Source organism: Pollicipes pollicipes, unplaced genomic scaffold (genome assembly GCF_011947565.3).
Source record: "Pollicipes pollicipes isolate AB1234 unplaced genomic scaffold, Ppol_2.1 Scaffold_6052;HRSCAF=7182_pilon_pilon_pilon, whole genome shotgun sequence".
Taxonomy (NCBI): Eukaryota; Metazoa; Arthropoda; class Thecostraca; order Pollicipedomorpha; family Pollicipedidae; genus Pollicipes; species Pollicipes pollicipes.
In genome coordinates this window covers 15,918,296-15,939,836 of record NW_023596805.1, presented here as the reverse complement: position 1 = coordinate 15,939,836, position 21,541 = coordinate 15,918,296, and the positions used below count along the sequence as shown (strand labels likewise).

Genomic DNA, 21,541 nt, shown 5'->3' with positions numbered 1-21,541 from the left:
TTATTTGTGTTCGGAACATTAGGCTGGTAACAATTCACGTTGTCTTATTATGAAAAGATCTTTATCAGCCTGTTTTGCATGGTGTTGGTTTATTTAAGTTCAACATGAATGTTCCTAGCCGAAATTTCACGTCATTCAAAATTTTCGGTTATTTTTATGACATTTTGGATTTAGAGACGAGGAATACGGTCAAAGTAAAAACCGTTTCCAGTCCTGGCCTGGTTGTATCTATGTGACTTATGAACAGTAGACGACCATTGTTGGGAGACTTGGCTTACGACTGACGCCTTGATCTTGTTTTTAGAAGACGACCAGAGACGACTACCAGACCAGTACTACCACCCCCGAGCAGGTAAACCGAGCTTGCCCAGCAGGCCAGTCCGTGGCCATTATTTTGTGACCTATCCTTTATCCAGCCTTGGCTAGTTATAAACGTCGTACCTGATTACAAATATCGCACCACACGTTATGCGGACGTAAACTATTTTCCAAACCTGTGTTCTAGACTATGAAAGCGGTTACATCAAGCGGCGGTGCATATTTGTGACATTGCAGGTCAACGAAGTCCCTCTTTACGTTCCTACCCATACCCCACAACCATACTCGTGCTTTTACGAAAGATTTACCTGTCCCGCCCATTTGCCCTATTCATATGGGCATGTCCACGGATAGCTTCGGCCCTTGGGGGCCTTTTTTTCTTGGTACGATGACCGATGGGACGATCTTACCATGCGACACCCGTTTTCTGCAGTTGGACATCATCACGACATGACCTGTTTTCGCAACTTGGGTATACACAGGCTCTGACCATGACCTGTATACAGGAGCATACACGCGCTCTTAACATGACCTGTTTAAATGGGTATACACAGGCTCTGGTAACGTCGCGAGAATCAATCTCTGGGCCGTTGTGCACTTCATGCGATGCGCACTGTGGTTGATTCCATAATTATTGTATGTTTGCACATGTGCTTACGTGGCTTATTGTCACAGTATGAAACTGAATACGTCAAAGGATAAACTAGGTGCGTCAAATTGCTGTAATTTGCGTTGGTGTCTTTTTCCCTCTTTCCAATCTACGGAGGCCAGATGCCTCCGACATGCTTGTTCAGCCGGAAAGCTTCGGCTCGCTGACTACACGGACCGATTTTGCTTTGAAAACTGACCTCGGCGCCCAATTTTAAGCCGGCTGGGGAGGGGAGAGGGAGGGGGCCACAGGCTGACTCGCACCCACCGAGACTGGAGCCACTGATACTCTGAGCCCAGCCAGCGACTTTGATTAACTCATATATCAGCCGAGCCACGATGAACTGAGCTTAACTGGGATGAGTTGATTTTCCCAGTTTCCAGTCATTGAGCGGCAAACTGAGCAGCGGAGTCGATTAATGCGCTCGGCTTTCGATCTGCACACCGGTCTGATGCGCTCGGCTTCCCGTCTCATTGCGTTCGGCTGATGAAAGGCGCGGCTGAATATTTATGTGCGGCGCCAGTCGTTCTGTCGACCGGCCTGACGATGGGCGATTCGGTCCATGTCATTCGTGTGTTAAGAAGGACGGAACTGCCACGAGGGCAAGCAAATATATTCGCTTCCAACGTGACATCAGCGCTCAAAGGACAAAGCTTGCTGGTGTAACTGTCTTGCATAATCAAACCCCATGGTAGTTTACGACGGCTATGATACGTTCCCCGGCTTGCAGGCTTTACGTTTCCCCGGAGGTCATAACCATAACGACGACCAGTACGGGGCATCCGTCGCGACTAGTCTGAAGCCTGAGGCCATCGGCCGTTACAAAGCCCCGGCCGCCACCATTGTTCAAACGGCGCTCGTGCCGCGTCCGCGGCGCCTCCGGCCCGGAGATACGACAGAGCCGCCGGCGGGCATTGTCCGCCGGCGAAATATGCCATCTCCGGACCGGGAGGCCGTCTTCAGCAGCTGTATATCATGCCCGCGGCAGTGCCGGCGGCCGAGCCGTCCCTTCGGCCAATGGTATCTGAGCAGACGGGCCCGGCCGCGCGCCGCCCGGCCCCCAGCCAGAATCTCGACGGAAATCAATAAGGCGGAAATGACGTAATCAAGTTAAGATGGCGTCTCAGTCGAGTGCAGCCGGCAAATTGCCGTTGTTTTGAGGCGAATGGCGGTTGTTTCTGGAATGGCGCTCGTTGCGGAGATGGAGAGTCGGCTGTCAGGAGACGGAGTGGCGGAGACGGAGGAGAGCGACCGCCAGAGGGGGAGGGGGCCGCGGCCAGCCGAACTCTGCCCGGCTCCGGCCGACGCCGTTCTTGGAAGTCGGATCTCATGCCTCAACACTGGCACCGGGCTTCGCCGAACGGCAGGCGGCGCCGGTTGTAGCGTGCTCCAGGCGCCGCGGCAGCTGGCGGCCACGCCGTTCAAACTCCCGGTGTGGTCAGACCAAGTTGTGCTGGAGTTTGGATTACATACGCCTAAGATATTCCGGCGCTTCTGCCATCATTGCTTTGCAGCATGTACGCGATATTTTCGCCTGACAGCTTATGGCCTTGTCTTCATTTGAAGCGTTTTTAATTTAACGACCTTATATCGGGTGTAGAAGACATCGACTTTACTTCGACGCCGTAATGGAATTATGAATAGATGCACGCCGGGATAGGTGGAGTGATAATGACTTTATACTGGAAGTGGAGCTACCTCGTGTTTTTTTTAGGCACAGCGTATGCATTCACAGATCATATCAGGCTGCCCACTAACACTTACGCGTTAAACAACAAGTGCATGAGATCCAGTTGCAGCTTTATGCGATATAAGATATACGAAATGAAGTGTTCCACCATGTGCATAAGTTTATTTATCGGGTTAAGCATTTTATGTAGGTACAGATATCAAATGGCATCTGTTATCGCATGGCATTCCATATCACACGCTATAGCAGCTTTCGACGTGAGTTAAACACGCTGTTTCCACATTGTTGGGTCCATATTTGGGCGTAAAAAAACGGTGCAATCTGCATATACCCACAGTGGAAGGCCCGTTTTAGGTCAGAGCTGAGGCAGCGCTGTGGCGGCAAGCCATGCCGCGGCGGGGGCTGACCAAGCCACGCCGCGGCGGGGCTGACCAAGCCACGCCGCGGCGGGGGCTGACCAAGCCATGCCGCGGCGGGGGCTGACCAAGCCACGCCGCGGCGGGGCTGACCAAGCCACGCCACGGCGGGGGCTGACCAAGCCACGCCGCGGCGGGGGCTGACCAAGCCACGCCACGGCGGGGGCTGACCAAGCCACGCCACGGCGGGGGCTGACCAAGCCACGCCACGGCGGGGGCTGACCAAGCCATGCCGCGGCGGGGGCTGACCAAGCCACGCCACGGCGGGGGCTGACCAAGCCACGCCACTTGTGAAATCACGTTTTGGAAGTGTGGTAAACGGTGCGAAATTAAACTAAAGTGCATCTGGAAAACGCACACTGTAAGATCATAAGTTAATTCTTAACACACAAGTCCAATAGAAGGTTCAGTATGTGATGGTGTATGTATGCCCCCCCCCCCCCCCTGTTTCAAAAGAATGTGAAGCTTCGACCACGCGTGTCAGTCGGCTGCAAGCCAACTGCATGCACGAGCATTGACGACGGACTTTGTGAAGACATTGGCGGAAAACGTGACTTTTACCACGTTTCTTGCCGAACAAAGTTATATGGTTCATGTTAAGTTTTTTTGCGAGAAATGGGAGAAGTGAGCCTGCCATTATCACTCGCCTTTCCCACCCCTTCTTGTGAGGAAACAGTTATGCTGAAGAAGTTGTTGAAGTTTTCGCTTAGATCTCACGTAATTTGCTAAGTGCGATTGCGTGAAACATTTTGCTTATAGATGAGACAGAATTGATAGCCTTATTCCTTGTAGAATAAACGGGAAAATGAAGAGACATGTGTGATATTTCGGCCGCATGCCTTAATCAAACGAATGCAGTCTGTATCATATATTGATATATATATATACCTTATTTTATATATATTTATATATATTTATTATATATATATATACATAAAGACGTATTATTACATGGAATATCGATAGTCGTTTTGATGAGGGCCTGTAGCCAAATTACCATTTCTAGCTTTCCATTCTCATGTTTATTCTACGAGAAATAAGGCTATTAATGGTGTCTCATCTATTTGAGACATATCCAAAACTACAAGATCAGTCGGCAAAAAGCAGTCATCAGACGAAGGTGCCCTTTGCACAACCGAGTGCAAAGGCGTGACTTCTAAAATAAACATGACGCCGGCATGCGAAGCCAGAGCCGGTCGGACCTCGGCGAGCCGCTGGCGGGGACCTCGGAGCGCCGCTGCCGGAGACCTCGAAGCGCCGCTGCCGGAGACCACGGAGCGCCGCTGCCGGAGACCTCGGAGCGCCGCTGCCGGGACCTCGGAGCGCCGCTGCCGGGGACCGACAGGTGCGCGGGGCTGACGCTGGTGGCGTCGCCGGCCGCCGCCTTCTCCGGCCTGCGGCCGAGCCCTCACCCGGCCGGCGGCCGAGCCCTCACCCGGCCGGCGGCCGAGCTCTCCTCCGGCCGGCGGCCGAGCCCTCCTCCGGCCGGCGGTCGAGCTCTTCTACGGCCGCTTCCGTCGGCTCTCCTCGCGGCGCCGCCGGGCGTGTCGGCCATCTTGTTTTGGTGCCAAGAATGGATGCCGCTCGTTTCCGGCGAGTTATGACCGCCGGCCGGGATGACCGCAGAGCGGCTGGGGCGATCGACGGCCGTGGAGCGCCAGGGGAGAAAAAACGCACGCGCTGAGGGCGCTCCCGCGAATGTGGAGAGAAGGTGGCGGCGGCGCGGCGGTGCGAGAATGCCTTTAGCTTTGAGGCATTGATGTCGTTTCTCCGGTGCATCGTCTCACGCTGCGACACGGTTCCACCGAACTTTGACACGCTGCTTACATGTCTCGACGATTCATGCACTCTGTCTCGTTGCTTGGCGAAGTCTGCCACCCCGGGGGAGCAGACCCGCGGCCGCAGCCGGTGCCTCCGACTCTGCCGCGCCGGTGGCCGCCGTCACGAGGGGAGCCGGAGTCGGACGTCACGCCCAGGCCCACCGGGCTGTCGGCCGGTCAGATCGATGCCGCCGCCGGCAGAGGGCGCCAGCGGGCCGCGCCGCCTGCCACAAGGTAGCGTCCTGTCGCCACCGCGGCGGGGCGGGTCACCGCCGGCCCCCTGCGGCAGCACACGGAGCGAGCGTCTGAGTTATTCTTGGGTCCCAAACGCACTGAAATACGAGAGCGCAGTGCTGCAAAGCCTCTCGGGTAGACGCAAAGAAACAGGACAGTCCACAATGACACATTTAAAATGACAGTGAGCACTACACGCAATTTAAAGGGGGCATAATCGCATGTCTTTTGTTAAACTGTGAGCTCCACATCAACGTCCTCAGCCATGCCCGCTCAGGGGCCCCCTCGCCGTACACCAACAGCTCAATCAAGGCCTGCACCGGCGTCCACAATGGAGCCGGCTGGCTGAAGCACCGCTCCGTCATTAACACCGTGTTACTGCCGTTCACACAGTGGTGACGCCGGCAGCTGCCCCCCCCCCCCCTCCCCCCCTGCCCTGCCCTCCCCCTCCGGATGTCCCTCCGTTCGGCCCGGCCGCAGTGTCGTTTTGAGTGAAGCATCCGCGGTCCGTAGCCAGGCGTAGCCGTGGAGGGGTCAGGCGGATCGAGGTAGCGCGTTGGTGAAGGAGCCGGGCGGATCGAGGTAGCGCGTTGGTGGAGAAGCCGGGCGGATCGAGGTAATGCGTTGGTGGAGGAGCCAGGCGGTTCGAAGTACTTGTTTTGATTCGTGGCTGTACATGCCATGTTTAGGCTGTTCAGGCCAGTCAAGCGGGTTGGCTAATGTTGTGCTACAGGCTTTGACGAGTCTTTCTAACGCAGCTCGTCCTTCGTACAGGAACGCATTCATCTTTAATGTCACATTTTTCATTCACATTCGTATGCTTTATAAGTAATGCATTTTATGGCTTGCGCTTGGTTTTCCTATGATTTTCAGTAAGTTAGTTGACGGTGGATATGAACCCGCCTTGTGGCATGGTATGTCATGTACCATGAGGACTCTTTTGTTAGGGTTTCTTGGTGCATTAGTCCATTTTGGTCTTGTCGCCTGTAACAAACAAGCTACAATTTGCAATGCAACTTTCATTTGTCTGTGCTCAGACGTGGTTAACAAACATAAAATCAGGTATTCTTTGGCTTAAAGAACGTCGGTCTGGCAAAACATGTTAACAGGGCCGCCCACCGTGTGTGGAGAATAGTTTATCCGTTTCTCTTTATTGTTTCTGGCCCTACCGCGGCAACGATGGCCCAGCGTCGGCGGCAGTTGCGGCGCAGTCCCGGCGGCAGGTGCGGCGCGTTTCCGTAGCAGCGGCGACGCGTCTCGGCGGCAGTGGCGACGCAGTCTCGGCGCCCCCTCCCCCCCCCCCCCACCCCCCCCGGGGCGGTGTGGGTCGGCGGCGGCGCGCTGTTGACGCCGCGCGGGGCAGTCGCCCATTAATCGCCGCCGAGGGGAGTTTATGGCGGCTGGAAGATGCACTTAGTGGGGCGGCGTGCGGCGGGGGGCCGCGTGCGCCAGCGGGAGGGGTGGCTGCTGATGGCGAGCTCGGGGCGAGGTGAGACGCGGAGGAGCTGGTCCGAGGAGGTGGAGCTCGGGCCGGCAGCCGGTGCTCCCCCGTCCCGTCCCACCCCAATGTGACTGGGGCCGGAGCGCTGCCAGTCCGAGGGTGTGAGCTGGGGCAGGCGCTCAGCAGCTGTGCGCTGATGAAGGGAGAGCGTGGCTCTGAAGTGGAACGGGACAAGTTAGGTCCCGTAGACAAGTAGCTTTGAACAACGTCGGAGGAGGAACGTAGACAGCTGCTCCACAGCTGTCCTGCACTTTTGACTCACACGCGTCAGACGTGTCGCGTGCATGGTCTAGTTAAACACCGCTACAGCGAGCAGTACTTCCAAACTATGACCATCCGCAACACAGCTAGCAACTGCTCTCACGTATGCTCAAACAGCCACCGCAAATCAGCTCTCATTCCCAGAGCGCAGCAGGGACCGACACAATGGCACCCGCAACACATCCATCCGCTTGTAGTCCAAGAGAGGCCGTTTGCGGGCCCCGTCCATCATCCTGAGTATGTCGCTTCGAGCAGCCACCAGGGCAGGGCAGACGGGACAGACAGCCGAACCGCGGCCGGCTGGGGACGACGGCCGCGTCGGCTGGGGACGGCCGGTCACGCCCCGTGACCCTGCTCAATGACGTCATTGTGCGCCGGCGGCGTCAGCGCGCGCGCGGCCGCCTGGCGCGCCGCCCGCCGGAAGGCAGCCGGCGCCGGAAACGCAGAAACGAGCGGCGACGGGGGTGTCGCGCCGACCGTACGTCTGGCCGTGTGTCTTCGCCGACGCTGGGTCCCCGCGCGATGGGTCCGCGGCCCGTTGGTACTTTGGCGCTGGACTTCGTGCCGGTGGGACCTGAGGTCCTGGAGGATGTCAGGCGGCTGCATGTCTGAAAGCGGGCCGCCGGTGTGGTGGGGCTCCAGATGGTTTGTGATCGGAACCCGCGGTGACCTCAGGTGGTTTGGCTGCGAAAAGTGGGACCCCAGGCTGGTGGGACCCGCGTAACCTCAGGTAGTTTGGCTGCGAAGAGTGGGACCCCAGGCTGGTGGGACCCGCGCAGGTTGGACAGCAGGCGGTGTGACGCATACAAATGGGTCGGCCGGCGTTTTATCCTCGGTGTTGTGCCCTCGGACACCGCCGTGGTGTCACCACCGCCTCCATGGTGGGCTCCGGATGGCAGCGAGACTTAGTGCACTGATGCCTCGGCACGTGGCGCCCCAGCGGCGGGGCGTCACGGGCTGACATAGTAACGAAGAGCTGCAGCGACGGTGCTTCGGAGATTGCTTGTTCACTCCTGGATATTGCAGTAAATGTCACCAAGTTTAGAACTTTGAACTTTGGAGTGCTATCTCTCTCAAGTTTGCTTCATAAGGAGTTACAAGATTAAGCTTCCGTCCGTTGATCGTCATGCGAAGAGCCATGCACGGCCTGCTGAGCCTGCAGAGCTGCAACATTCGCACTGGGAGCGATCCCAGCTCGCAGTGCACGCGTGGTGCCCCGTCCCTCCCAGCTCGCAGTGCACGCCTGCTGCCCCGGGCGGTGCCGTGCGGCACCGGCGGCTGGGGTTCAGCGGCGGCGGATAAAAACGGCCGCCGGCCGGCCGGTGTCGGGCGCCCTACCCGTCAGCGGTCCACGGTAATGGACTAATAATGTAATCGCCACGCGGGGGACTGTCACAATCCACCGAGTGGATCCCCTCCGCTCTCTCCGCCAGCGGCGGCAGGACCGGGCTGCTGGCGACATCGGGCCGCGGCCGCCGCTCCCTCACTAGAAAGAGGAGGGGGGGGGGGGGGGGCGACCAATGAGCCGAGTCACAGACCGAGGAGATCCGCTCAGCGGTGGGAAGCCCGCGCCAGCCACGGGCGCGTCCAGGGATGAAGCGCCTGGACGGAGGCTGACGCTTCTCATGGAGATGTTTGCGTGCGATCGGGATTTGAACAACACATGCAGCTTGTCGTTCAGGAATTATCGGGTTATTTTGTGCAACAGAGGTCACAAGCCATCTACTGTTTCCACATGGGTGGAGAACGCGGTGTGACAAGCGTGGCAGTGGCCACGCTAGCCTCAATGATGGGAGGTGTCACATCCTCACTTCTTTCAGGCCATATTAACTGATAACAACCAGGCAGGTTGTAAGTCGGGCTTTGCTTGGGCTTAGGCTAGGGCCTGTCCTGTCTCATTATATGATTAAACTTACACCCATACAAGTCAGTTTATTCAGCAGATGGATTTACCGCTGTGTTTATCCATTACCCATCGGTTGCCCATCAGTATTCATTGGCTGCCCACGTCAGTTGCAGGCATGTTCTTACGTTCAGTTTAGTGGAACAGCCTCGGCAGTTTTGGGAAACTGCACCCATCGAGCACCTAAACATTAACCGATGACAACATTAGGTGATAGCCACACTAATTGACAGCAAGATTGAGCAATTTCTGATATCTGACCCGCTCGTAGCTGGCTAATGGTGGCCCCCGTGGCCTGCCGCCTTGGGCCCGACCGCTGTGCTGACTTCATGATCTCTGTTGCAGATGACCGTGACCTGACCTCGGCCTCTGAAGAGGAGGTGAAGCGACAGCGGGTGCAGTACCCGGTCGAGCAGCTGGCCTACTCCAGTGTGAGTGACCAGCCCCGCTGCACGCAGACGCCGTCCGCTGTGGCTTTGGCTGGGTACAGAGGCGCGCTGTCGGCTGTGGCTTTGGCTGGGTACAGAGGCGCGACCATTTTCTGGCGAGGCGCCTGTTTTACCCGCTGTCGCAACGCTAATGTTGGAGAAGCAGGCAGCCCTCATCTGAAAAGTTGCTGAGCTTTGCTGTGCGTCGACACCGATTTGCTCGACTGCGGCAGACGCGACCGGCAACGCTAGCGGACTAATTCTCTTAACAATCAGTAAACGACCCACTAAAATCGGATTTAAGCGATCACGCGTGGCAATCTCCATACGAAGCACCATCGGGTTAGAAAGCGCGCGCTTCGATCGCGCCATTCTGTCGCTCCAAACGCCTACTAATCACGTCACCGAGCGGTCGCACGCCGGGACAAAGCGCGTTCTCGTCATGGCCAGCGCGCGGGTCAGAGGTCGGCACCAGGCGGACAGGCCCCCGGGGCGTCGTTGGGCGCCGCGGCCCCAGATGCGGCCGCCGCCGACAGCTCGCCGTGCCGGCGCCGGCTCCCCGGGCGTGTATAATTTCGACGTTTGCCTCGACTCGGGCCGGGACACGTCGCCAGGGAGCAGGGGGCGCGCGGCCCCGCGCGCCGCCCGGAAATGGACGCTCTGGAATGGAGGCTACAGCTTTGTTTGTTGGTTTTGTGTGTTTGGAAAAGCCTTTAGCAACCAGATGTTTCCATCACTGAATGGTTGTCAGGCATACTCAAAACAAGTGTCGTTGCCTAGGTGAGTGGACTCGTGACGTAGCGCTTGACAAGCAGGCTGCAGGTTATGTCTTTAGAGGGATGTCAAGTCATTTGTCAGCGGTCGCTGCCAGTCGCGGATCTAATTCAACCGACGTGACCCCGAGCATGCAGAGAATTCAACACAACGCAGCGTTATGAGCACGTTGTTCTCGGTCAGACCCATGATCTGCATATGGCTCAACCGAAGCCGTCGTAAAGCTTTCTGAACGCAGATAGCGCCAGCGGTTACTGGTTGCACCCTGGCCCTGTCCTATCGTTTTCCGCTCATTGTATCTTCACTGTTATTCATAATTTGTACAATTGCATTCACGGGCAAGGGAAACAAAAATTGGAATAGCAAAGCTGCCAGAATGGGCATCTTTGAATGACGGCGTGTCCAGCTTATGCCAATTGCAGTTAAAAGTTGTCTAGAGATCTGCCGCGCCTGGAACACTGCATTATCCACCCGCGATCGCAGCTAACATGCCTGGGTGTATATCAAAACAGGTGATGCGGATTCTCGACATTCACAGCGGAGCGCTCGCACGGTACAGCGCAGTGGCGCAAGTCTGCATCACCCTGCATAGCTTAAAGTCGTCTTGGAGTCATTTTTCTAAGCATGATTGACTTATATAGTTATCTAGAGCTCACCGCGCGTCCCCGCGCCACGGACGTCACCGCACGCGCCGTGTTAGTCACCGTTCGGATCCTCGTTAGATTTCGAACGCGACGCACCATGTCTAATCACGGTGCGGACCGCTCGTCGCCTCATTAGAATGCAAATTGCATTTTTGAACAGCGATGGAGTTTATTTCATCCGTCATTGGGCTCGAAATTTGCCATCCATCATGAAGCGATATTCGGCCGAAGTCGGCTGGCTCGCTGTCGGCGGCGGAACTCCCAGGCCACGCCAGAGGCCGCCTCGGCTGGCTTATGGAGGCGGCGGAACCCCCAGGCCACGCCAGAGGCCGCCTCGGCTGGCTTATGGAGGCGGCGGAACTCCCAGGCCACGCCAGAGGCCGCCTCGGCTGGCTTATGGAGGCGGCGGAACCCCCAGGCCACGCCAGAGGCCGCCTCGGCTGGCTTATGGAGGCGGCGGAACCCCCAGGCCACGCCAGAGGCCGCCTCGGCTGGCTTACGGAGGTGGCGAGACTTTAAAGCAAAGCCTGGTCCGTTTGTGGTAGACTTATGTTGAGTTTTGCTCCGTTATTGAACATAGGGGAGCTGCATGCTGTTTCTTGCGTGCTGCTTTTTTGCTGTTTTTGGTTTTCGTTTTTTTTGTTTCGCCGTTTGTTTTTGTTTTGTTAGCGTACGGCGTACAAATCAGAAATATCGCGCGACGCCACAACATAAACGCTCGATTACCAAAACAAAAAATACATAGGTGCCTGTAACTCGAGATGGGTGCTACAGTTCAATGACTTACATCAAGGCTCCACTTATTGTACGGTGCAAGTGGTCCACTCCACTGGAGTCCTTGAGATGGCTTTGGGGTTGGTTATGTTGGGTAATTGCAGTTGCAAAGACTGTCCGTCAGCCGCCTGGACCACAGCTGTTACAGTCGCATGCTTCCCATGTTGTATCCGACTATAGGAAATCTGGGCACGTGCAGAGGATCGCCACCCATTACCTGCTCGCCCTTTGCCGTGAAGGTGAAGGTCCGTGACATGGTGAGACGTGGACAAAAGGACCACGCGGTTCGGTCACGGGAATAGTTTACACGGGCTAGTTCCAAATGCAAGCACGGCTCAGCTCCCGCCGGGCCTTCCCAGCCTCCGGCGTCGAGCGGGGAGAATGGCCACAACAGTTCGCACTGTGGAGTGCAAGAATGAGTGTCTGTCATGTCAATGGAGACACCTTAAATCCATCAATGGGCCATGATTCGGCTCCTGTTTCCCTCTTCATGTCGTCCTCTACCGTTCCCTGGCGAAGCGCATCTCTAACGGCTGACCTCGCTTCGCAGCTGCCCTGGTCGAAGCAGTGGCTTAAGGACGAGGCGGCCAAGGGGAACCTCCTGCCGGAGCTGAGCGGCGTCAACAGTTCGGCCGCCTACAACTTCGGCGTCAACGTCGAGCAGGGCGCCTTCAGCTCGGCGGTGACGTCGCCATCGGACGCGCTCTACGATAGCATCGGCATGGGCCAGCCGCAGGCGTCCGTCTACTCGCAGAGCCTCACCGCCTCGCTAGGTCTGTGGACGCCGCGCCAGAGCGTTTCGTCGTCGGGGCTTATTCCGACATTGTCATGGCACGCGTTGGCTGCGAGAGGTCTGAGACGTGCATCCTGGTCGCTCTTACAAACATGGCTTTCAAAATGTATTGTATAGGATGCAGCTTAAAACAAGCAACCAGAGCTGCACTTAACACAAACAGATGTTGTTTTTTATATGCTGCTGCTGGTTTATAAAATGATTTGGGTTCATATCACTTTTCAAGCATTTCATTCACGCGGATTCAATTCAGGGGCGGTGGTGATGAGGTGGTTATGGTGCTCCATTCTGGACTTGCCGGTTCTGGGTTCGAGTCCCTGCAGTACCACTACCGCATCGCGCAAGAAAAAAATGACAAGTAATCAGTGAAATAAAAAAAAACTGAAATGACACAATCACTCACTAAAGCGTAAATCAACCGTAACTTTCATTAGGTTCGAAATTAGGCCTCATGTTTCTGCCCTGCATGCCTCAATAGATTCCGTGTGGTCTTCCACCCCGTGCTGGGCGGCGGATGGAGCGCACGTGCCGCGTGCTGACCCGACCGGCGCCTTTCCTCAGGTACGCCGGCCGGCCTCACGCCGCTGGCTCCCATCTCCATGGTGGACAGCAAATCCTCGCCCGGCGCAACGGCGCCACTCATCGACACCTCTGGACAGTACCAGCAAGGTGGGTCACCGTTAGATTTCGCTGGTGTTGTGTAATGCCACTAGATGTCACCGGTGTCGCACGCATGCTTTGCACTGTGCACGACTACCACGCACGGATGACGCCACTGAAAACAGTCTTAGGACCGCAAGTGAAAATTGGAACGTAAACTTGCGCCGAAAAACGGTTTTGTTTTATAGTTCATATTTGGCCTCTATCAACCCAACTAAAAAGCTGTTTCATGCTGAGATTCCAGTTGTCTTCAGTCTGCTGAAAACAATTTTTGAGCATTGGACAAAGTTTGGTTGCCATTTGAACGGCATGCTAGCACTGAGAGGGGCTTTGATCTCTATGAAAATTGGACTCCTGGTCACCCCTGCGTGGAAGTTGCAGGATGCACTGCTGTACAGCTTTGGTTTTTCTCAGTTTTGTTTAGTTAGTGCATGGTGTGCAATGTGCAAAACTAGGCTGCAACACTCGTAGCTACCATTGGATTTGCTTACGCAACGTAGCACCCACTCGCACCTACGCAATGTTTGATGCTTGAAAGCCCTGCTCCCCAAGCCACAGCCGTCGCATCGCGACGGCGCTCCGTAGCACCCCATAGCACTGCATAGCACCGCTTGGCACCACCGCGCCACGCAGCCTGCGCCGGCACACCCTGAAAGCATCGTTTCTCCGCGCGCCGACAGGTGGCAGCACGTACAGTTACTCCCCGCTGGCTCCGCTGGACGTGAGCGGCGCGCTCCTCTCCTCCTCGGTGACCTCCCTGACCCCACCAGTGTCGGCCGAGCCGCAGCCGCCGGCCACGCCGCAGCGCTCTCCAGGCCCGCCGCCCCCGGGCAGCCTGACCGTCCTGCAGCCCATCGTCTCCTCCTCCGCCGCCGCTGGTTACCTGGGCGGCTACCAACCGGTGCAGCTGAGCTTCGGCGACTCGCCGTACTCGCTGTCGCCGTCGGACGGCCGGCCGGCGGCTCCCAGTCCCAGTCCCTCACAGACCTACGGCGAGCTCTGCGCGCCGGCGCAGATCAGTCCGCCCGACTGCGCCGCGCAAGCGCTGCTGCACGACTGCGCGGCGCAAGCACAGGCCGACTGTCGGTTGCGCAGCCCTTACGAGCCATCCAAGTCCCTGGTCCAGCTTTCGCCCGCCCTCTCCCCCGACGTGCGGCTGTATGACGACAGACTTGCGACGCACGGCAAGGAGCCGTCACAGCCAGGTGGGTGGGTGACGCCATAGTGACGTCACGCGATGAGGAGGCTGTCGCTAGCGCTGCACGGCCGTCGGGTGACGCATGAGCTATGTTTGTGTGTGGGGGCGGGCGTCGAGAGCTACGACGGACGGGCGCTGCGGTGTGAGAAGCCTGAGCCTGAGCTCACGGGTCAGCCCGGTCGAGCAGTGTCAGAAGTACAGGTCAAGTGAAGGCGCTTTAACATTCATCGGCGTCGTGTCATTCGCCATCACTGAGAACACAAGTCACCAAGCCTACTGCTCGCCTCTGTCTCTTCTTTTCAGATTTATCAAGCCCACGAGAATAATAATCTGAAATTTACTCGAACATTTCACACGTGATCTTTCCCAAAATTGCACCAAAGGCTGCTTGGAGACCTCGAGTAGCAGGGCATTCCTGACTGTGTCCGGGAGTCATTGTTGTGTTGGCCAGCGCCCCGGCCGACTGGGTCTGAGCGACATTGCCGTGCTGCCCAGCGCCCTGGCTGACTGGGTCTGGGCGACATTGCCGTGCTGGCCAGCGCCGCGGCCGACTGGGTCTGGGCGACATTGCCGTGCTGGCCAGCGCCCCGGCCGACTGGGTCTGGGCGACATTGCCGTGCTGCCCAGCGCCCTGGCTGACTGGGTCTGGGCGACATTGCCGTGCTGCCCAGCGCCCTGGCTGACTGGGTCTGGGCGACATTGCCGTGCTGCCCAGCGCCCTGGCTGACTGGGTCTGGGCGACATTGCCGTGCTGCCTAGCGCCCTGGCTGACTGGGTCTGGGCGACATTGCCGTGCTGGCCAGCGCCCTGGCTGACTGTGTCTCAGCGACAATGCCGTGCTGGCCAGCGCCCTGGCTGCCAACGACGCCGCTGACGCCTCATTCTCTGCTGGCAGGCTCTGTCCAGATGGCAGACTACGGCTCCTACTCGTACCCCCAGTACGCCGGCTACGGGTACAACTACAGCTCAACGGGCGGTCTGCTGAGTAAGTGATGTAAGTAGTCGGCCTTCTCTTTGTTTCGTTCCGTTGGCGGTCGTTTTATGGAGAAAAAGTGCGTAAGTTTTTCAGTGAAGTAGGAAGTTCCGTTTTATCATAGGTTGATGTGTGTGCATGAGTCGGATATTTGTTTTTTTGTAATTTTGTTAGTTAACTGTTTTGTTAGTTTTTGTGGGCATGATCGTGTTTGTGAGATGTCTGCGCTTCCATTTTGATGCTAGTCACTGATGATATTGGATATTTACGCTAAGGCCCAAATGAGGAACACCTAGTTTACTGCATAACGGATTCTTTGTAGCTTTTGCAGAATAGATTAAAAGAGGGCTTCGAAATGATTCGCAAGTATGTGCATTAGGGTGTATCGTAGATCCCTTCGTGGACATAAGTTATAAAGTTATATCTTTAATGTGCTGCGCACGAATATCGATTTATATATATGTATATATATATAGAGAGAGAGAGAGAGAGAGAGCAGAGAGAGAGAGAGAGAGAGAGAGAGGAGAGAGAGAGAGAGAGAGGAGAGAGAGAGAGAGAGAGAGAGAGAGAAGAGAGAGAGAGAGAGAGAGAGAGAGGAAAAAGAGAGAAGAGAGAGAGAGAAGAGAGAGAAGAGAGAGAGAGAGAGAGAAGAAGAGAGAAGAGAGGAGAGAGAGAGAGAGAGAGAGAGAGAGAGAGAGAGAGAGAGAGAGAGAGAGAGAGAGAGAGAGAGAGACTCTCTCTCTCGCTCTCTCTCTCTCTCTCTCTCTCTCTCTCTCTCTCTTCTCTCTCTCTCTCTCTCTCTCTCGCTCTCTCTTTTGCTCTCTCTCGCTCTCTCTATCTCTCTCTCTCGCTCTCTCTCTCCTCTCTCTCTCCTCCTCTCTCTCTCTCTCTCTCCTCTCTCTCTCATCTCTCTCTCTCAAGCCTTTCTCCAGAGAGAGAGACGGCCTTAGTTGCACCCCCCCCCCTTGATGCCACGACAGCAGTCACTTTCATTAAGGCAGTTCCTCGACCTCTTGATTCAGCACGAATTATTATGAAGACACATGAGTGTAAAGTAAAACGGTAGCCTTTGTGAATATATATATATATATATATATATATATATATATATATATATATAGTTAAAATTTTCGAATTATGTCCTTGGCAGAAGTCAAAACGCACCAAATCACGCATCGAAAATTAGTTCATGTTTCATTAGATTTGTATTGTTAATCAGTACAACAATACAACGTGCATGCTTTACTTTTATATCAAAGTTTATGGATCAATGCGTTTGAACTACGAATTGTACATAAGCTTTCACGACGAAAAATAAGGTGCCCCTTTGCTGCAACAAACCTAAAACCAAAATTTATACTGAACCCAAATTAATATTTCTGAGATAGAAAACTTCTACCAGTGAAGTATACGGCGACGCACACCATTGCGTTGCACATCGTTCCAGGTCTGTGGCACCTCAACCAGCTAAGCACACGGCAGCTTTGATGACACAATGCAGACAGGCGCCATCACCTCCGTTTTTTTCAGCTCCCCCGTACTCTGCACTCGGAAGCTGCCGAAACCAGTCATCTGCGGGGCCGGGCTCTGGCGGCGGCCGCACGAACCAGCAGTCTGGCATGTCGTTCAGCGGCGGCGCTGCCAAGCCGGAGCGCAAACACTAGCGGCCACAGTGGACGGCCAGCACCGGCTCGCTCGTCAGCTTCCGCCGCCCGCCGCCGGATATGCCCCGATCTCAGCACGTTCATAGACCGGATCGGAGAGATTCGGAGAGCATATTGCTATTATCGACAGACGCGCTGTACACCAAAGATATTTAACGGAGCTGAGCTGACGACAAATGATGCTGTACATAACCTGTTGCGTAGAACATGTACATAGTTCATGCATGCATGCGTAGTGTTGAGCTTGAGGCATGATTGTGAGGAACTTTGGTCTCGGAACAGAAAACCAGCGGCGGAAGCGAGGGTCCTACAGGGCGACAAGGCCTTTTTGGTGATTCCTCGTTCGGTGGAGTTGGCGTCACAGAACGGTCCTCTGGGTGCAGTCTCGTGGTAGTTTGGGGACTCAGTCCCGCCCCAGAGCACTGGCGTTGTTTTAGTTTCACGTGAGCTTTTCCATCGGCCGGCTGCTGCGGGTGGAGCAGGCAGCGGTGGCGTTAATCAGCACTGGTTTACTGGCACTGGTTTGGACACGATTTCTGACCGCAGCGTGAGAAACAGCAATGACATGTCTATTCAAATCCGCATTGCTTTATAATGTTCAGATGGTGATGCACTATTTTATATGCAGCATCCACTATTGTCTCATTTGTAGAATCCCATTTTTCGACAATCTCAAGCGTTTTCAAAACCATTTTTCCAACCATTGTCAGATTGTATGTCCTAATTTTGACGTTCGGCGAGGTGTTCTGTGTTTAGGTATTTGCATCGTGAGTTTCATGTTTTTTTGCCCAATTGAACGTTACCCACGTTATCCGCGTTTGCTTTTCTCGTTGTTTTTGTGAGTCACCTTTTGTGCGTTTTTATTTATTCCGCATTTTTATGTTCGTTGTGCAATGAGCCGTTTGTATATACCCTGAAGCGTGATTAGATTTTTGTCCGCTGTTCTCAAGGCGCACGCGCCACTCAACGACGCAGATTTCAGTTGCGGTAGTCGTGTGGCGAGGTGCGAAGACGATGCTTGTATCAGTGTTACATAGTGTGTCTTCCAGAATTGGTGTGTATTTATCATATAGATGCGGTGATGAATAAACTGGCAATACGAAACAGTGTTGTTCCTTTTTGGAGAAGCTGACAAACATTTTATGCCATGATATATATGAGGAAAACAAATTCCTTGTGAGTTACTGCAGGTAAAAGTAGCGCGCTGGTCCCAGTTGTATTCCACGAACCCATTTGAATATTCAGCAAGGCTCTGAGATATAAAAATGAATATACATCTCGCTACCATCCTACGCCATGGCGCGCTCACTTCCAAGAGAAGCAGTCATCTGCCGTCCCACCAACAAAACACACACGATTATTCACCTGCATACGTAGCTATCGTCCCTGACCAGAACTTAAAGATCTCCCAAATGGTACAAGGGCAATTCCCGCAGCACAAAGCCACTACACGGCTAACGCCGCCGGTCGTCAGGGTAGCCCCCACTTCAGCTATGGCCGGCCGCACCTGGTCCGCTTTCACTGCTTGCTAACGCCGCCCTTACTTCAGCTACGGCCGGCCGCACCTGGTCCGCCTTCACTGCTTGCTAACGCCGCCCTTACTTCAGCTACGGCCGGCCGCACCTGGTCCGCCTTCACTGCTTGCTAACGCCGCCCTTACTTCAGCTACGGCCGGCCGCACCTGGTCCGCCTTCACTGCTTGCTAACGCCGCCCTTACTTCAGCTATGGCCGGCCGCACCTGGTCCGCCCTCACTGCTTGCCACGCCGGGCGGTGGACACGGCGGCAGCGGGTTGGCAGCTGCGCAGCGCAGGCGCCGCCCCCGCTCCCGCCCCAGACTGGCGACGCACAGACGCACGCCCATGGTCCTACGGCCAGTGCACAGCTCTAGAACTTGACGCAGACCGTCTTCCAGTGCGTGTAGAATTCAACGCTATCTCTGGTGGACTCAAAGCCCATGCCGGACTCCTTGATGCCGCCGAAAGGCATGTCCAGGTTCCGCACCAGCCAGCAGTTGTTCCACACGGTGCCCACCTGCAGCGGACAGCACCCGGTCACCACGACGACCTCACAACGAGGATGCAACCAGACGGCACCAGGACACCACCAGGCTGCACCAGGACACTACCAGACTGCACCAGGTCACCATCAGACGGCACCAGGATACTACCACATGGCACCAGGACATTACCAGCCTGCACCAGGTCGCTACTAGACAGCATCAGGACACTAGCAGACGGCACTAGGTTACCACCAGACGGCACCAAGACACTACCACACGGCACCAGGTCATTAATAACCTGCACCAGGTCGTCATTACCCGACGGCATCAGGTCACTACCAGCCTGCACCAGGCTAACACCGGACGGCACCAGGACACTACCACACGCCGCCGGGTCATTACTAGCCAGCACCGGGTCGCTACCAGACGGCACCAGGTCATTACCAGCCTGCACCAGGTCACTACCAGACGGCACCAGGACATCATCAGGCGGCACCATGTCACTACTAGACGGCACCAGGTCACTGTCAGACGACTCCAGCTCATCACCAGAAGGCATTAATAGTTCCATTGCCTCGACTCCATAACCCACTTCTGAGAGGAGAGATATTCTTTTCAAGTAAGAGGGATCTTTGGGTCCATGCCCCCTGGAGATTGCAGGAAACTCAGCAATTTGGGGGGGGGGGGTAAAAATGTCCATGAGCTTTAAAAAACGCAAAAGCAGGCCCCAAGGCATCAAAAGAGGGCCCAGAGCCTCCTAAAAAGGTCTTGCGAATAAAGAAATAGACCCTAAGCGACGGAAATATTAAGAAACGGGCGTATTCCAGCAAAAACAGTCTCCCTTTGGCGGGAAGACCTCCCAATCACCCGATTTCACCCCTCCTGGGCGAAACTCTGGCTACGCCATTGTTCACACCGTGGTATGGTGAACAGGTTTCGACTCCACACAGAGAGTACTCGGTGCATGAGAGTAGTTATCTGCAGCTGTTCAGACACCCGGTGTATGGTTGACAGGTCTCCGCTCCACACGAAAGAGTGGTTACCTGCGGCTGTTCAGACACCCAGTGCATGGTTGACAGGTCTCCGCTCCCCACGGAAGAGTGGTTACCTGCAGCTGTTCAGACACCTGGTGTATGGTGGACAAGTCCCGGCTCCACACGGAAGAGTAGTTACCTGCAGCTGTTCAGACACCCGGTGTATGGTGGACAGCTCCCGGCTCCACACGGAAGAGTAGTTACCTGCAGCTGTTCAGACACCTGGTTTATTGTGGACAAGTCCCGGCTCCACACGGAAGAGTAGTTACCTGCAGCTGTTCAGACACCCGGTGTATGGTGGACAAGTCCCGGCTCCACACGGAAGCACACAGACCGTACTCGGCGCTGTTAACCCGCTCCACCACTTCCTCCTCAGAGCTGTCGGGTCACCAAACACCAGTCAGCCATACACACAACACAATCTAAATCAGCTGATTGGTTATGACCTTAAATAAGCGGCACTATCTTACTCTTGCTGGGAGCACTTAGCCGAGCTTCCGCTGCAGCTGATGCAAAGGCAAAGGAAAATCGAAAAGGAACCAATATAGAGCTGCACAGGGCCGTAGGAATGAGGTCTGACTGCAGGAACACAGCTTGACAATGAGGTTTGACTGCAGGAACACAGCTTGACAATGAGGTTTGACGGCAGGAACACAGCTTGACAATGAGGTATGGCGGCAGAAACACAGCTTGACAATGAGGTATGGCGGCAGAAACACAGCTTGACAATGAGGTATGACGGCAGAAACACAGCTTGGCAATGAGGTATGACGGCAGGAACACGGCTTAACAACGAGGTATGACGGCAGGAACACAGCTTGACATTGAGGTCCGCAAAGCACATGTCCTGAGACGCTTTTACCGACTTCAGGCTTGTTAGACATCTTTCTTGGTGTTCTGGGCTTCCTTTTGGGGCCGGCACAAACACAGAAGAATTCTGGCATCCCAATGAAACCGGAATGTTCGACCAGGTCCCACGGTACAATCAGGGAGACCTCGCTTCGATCAGGTCCCACGGTACAGTCAGGGAGACCTCGCTTTGGCTAGGTCCCACGGTACAGTCAGGGAGACCTCGCTTCGGACAGGTCCTACGGTACAGTCAGGGAGACCTCGCTTCGGCCCGGTCCCACGGTACATTCAGGGAGACCTCGCTTCGGCCAGATCCCACGGTGCAGTCAGGGAGACCTCGCTTCGGCCGGGTCACATGGTACAGTCAGGGAGACCTCGCTTCGGCCGGGTCATACGGTACATCCAGAGAGATCTCGCTTCGGCCAGGTCCCACGGTACAGTCAGGGAGACCTCGCTTCGGCCAGGTCCCACGGTACAGAAAGGGAGACCTCGCTTCGGCCAGGTCCCACGGCACAGTCAGGGGGGCCTCGCTTCGGCCAGGCCCCACGGTGCGGTCAGGGAGACCTCGCTTCGGCCAGGTCCCACGGTACAGTCAGGGAGACCTCGCATCGGACAGGTCACACGGTACAGTCAAGGAGACCTCGCTTCGGCCAGATCCCACGGTGCAGTCAGGGAGACCTCGCTTCGGCCAGGTCACATGGTACAGTCAGGGAGACCTCGCTTCGGCCAGGTCACACGGTACATCCAGAGAGATCTCGCTTCGGCCAGGTCCCACGGTACAGTCAGGGAGACCTCGCTTCGGCCAGGTCCCACGGTACAGTCAGGGAGACCTCGCTTCGGCCAGGTCCCACGGCACAGTCAGGGGGGCCTCGCTTCGGCCAGGCCCCACGGTGCGGTCAGGGAGACCTCGCCTCGGCCAGGTCCCACGGTACAGTCAGGGAGACCTCGCATCGGACA

At 55.8% G+C, this 21,541-nt stretch overlaps 2 protein-coding genes across 5 annotated transcripts in view; one reads left to right on the top strand and one right to left on the bottom strand.

The window, feature by feature from the left end:
* Positions 1-304: 304 nt before the first annotated feature.
* On the top strand, positions 305-17,804 carry LOC119104849 (paired box protein Pax-5; the record flags this gene model as incomplete). The annotated part of the gene is given in 7 exon segments (XM_037228573.1): positions 305-352; positions 9,138-9,223; positions 11,963-12,185; positions 12,767-12,874; positions 13,546-14,070; positions 14,959-15,048; positions 16,567-17,804. Coding segments are annotated over 7 exon segments (1,214 nt in total), but the record flags the coding sequence as incomplete, so codon positions are not given.
* Positions 17,805-17,903: 99 nt separating this feature from the next.
* LOC119104850 (2-aminomuconic semialdehyde dehydrogenase) overlaps positions 17,904-21,541 on the bottom strand; it is a 47,679-nt gene continuing 44,041 nt past the window's right edge. For all 4 annotated transcript variants that reach the window (XM_037228577.1, XM_037228574.1, XM_037228576.1 and 1 more), the window contains 2 exons: positions 20,005-20,113; positions 17,904-18,733 (listed from right to left, as the gene is read on the bottom strand). In XM_037228577.1, coding sequence (XP_037084472.1) covers positions 18,587-18,733; positions 20,005-20,113 — 256 coding nt within the window. In that variant the 3' untranslated portion in view covers positions 17,904-18,586. The remainder of the gene's footprint in view (positions 18,734-20,004; positions 20,114-21,541) is intronic.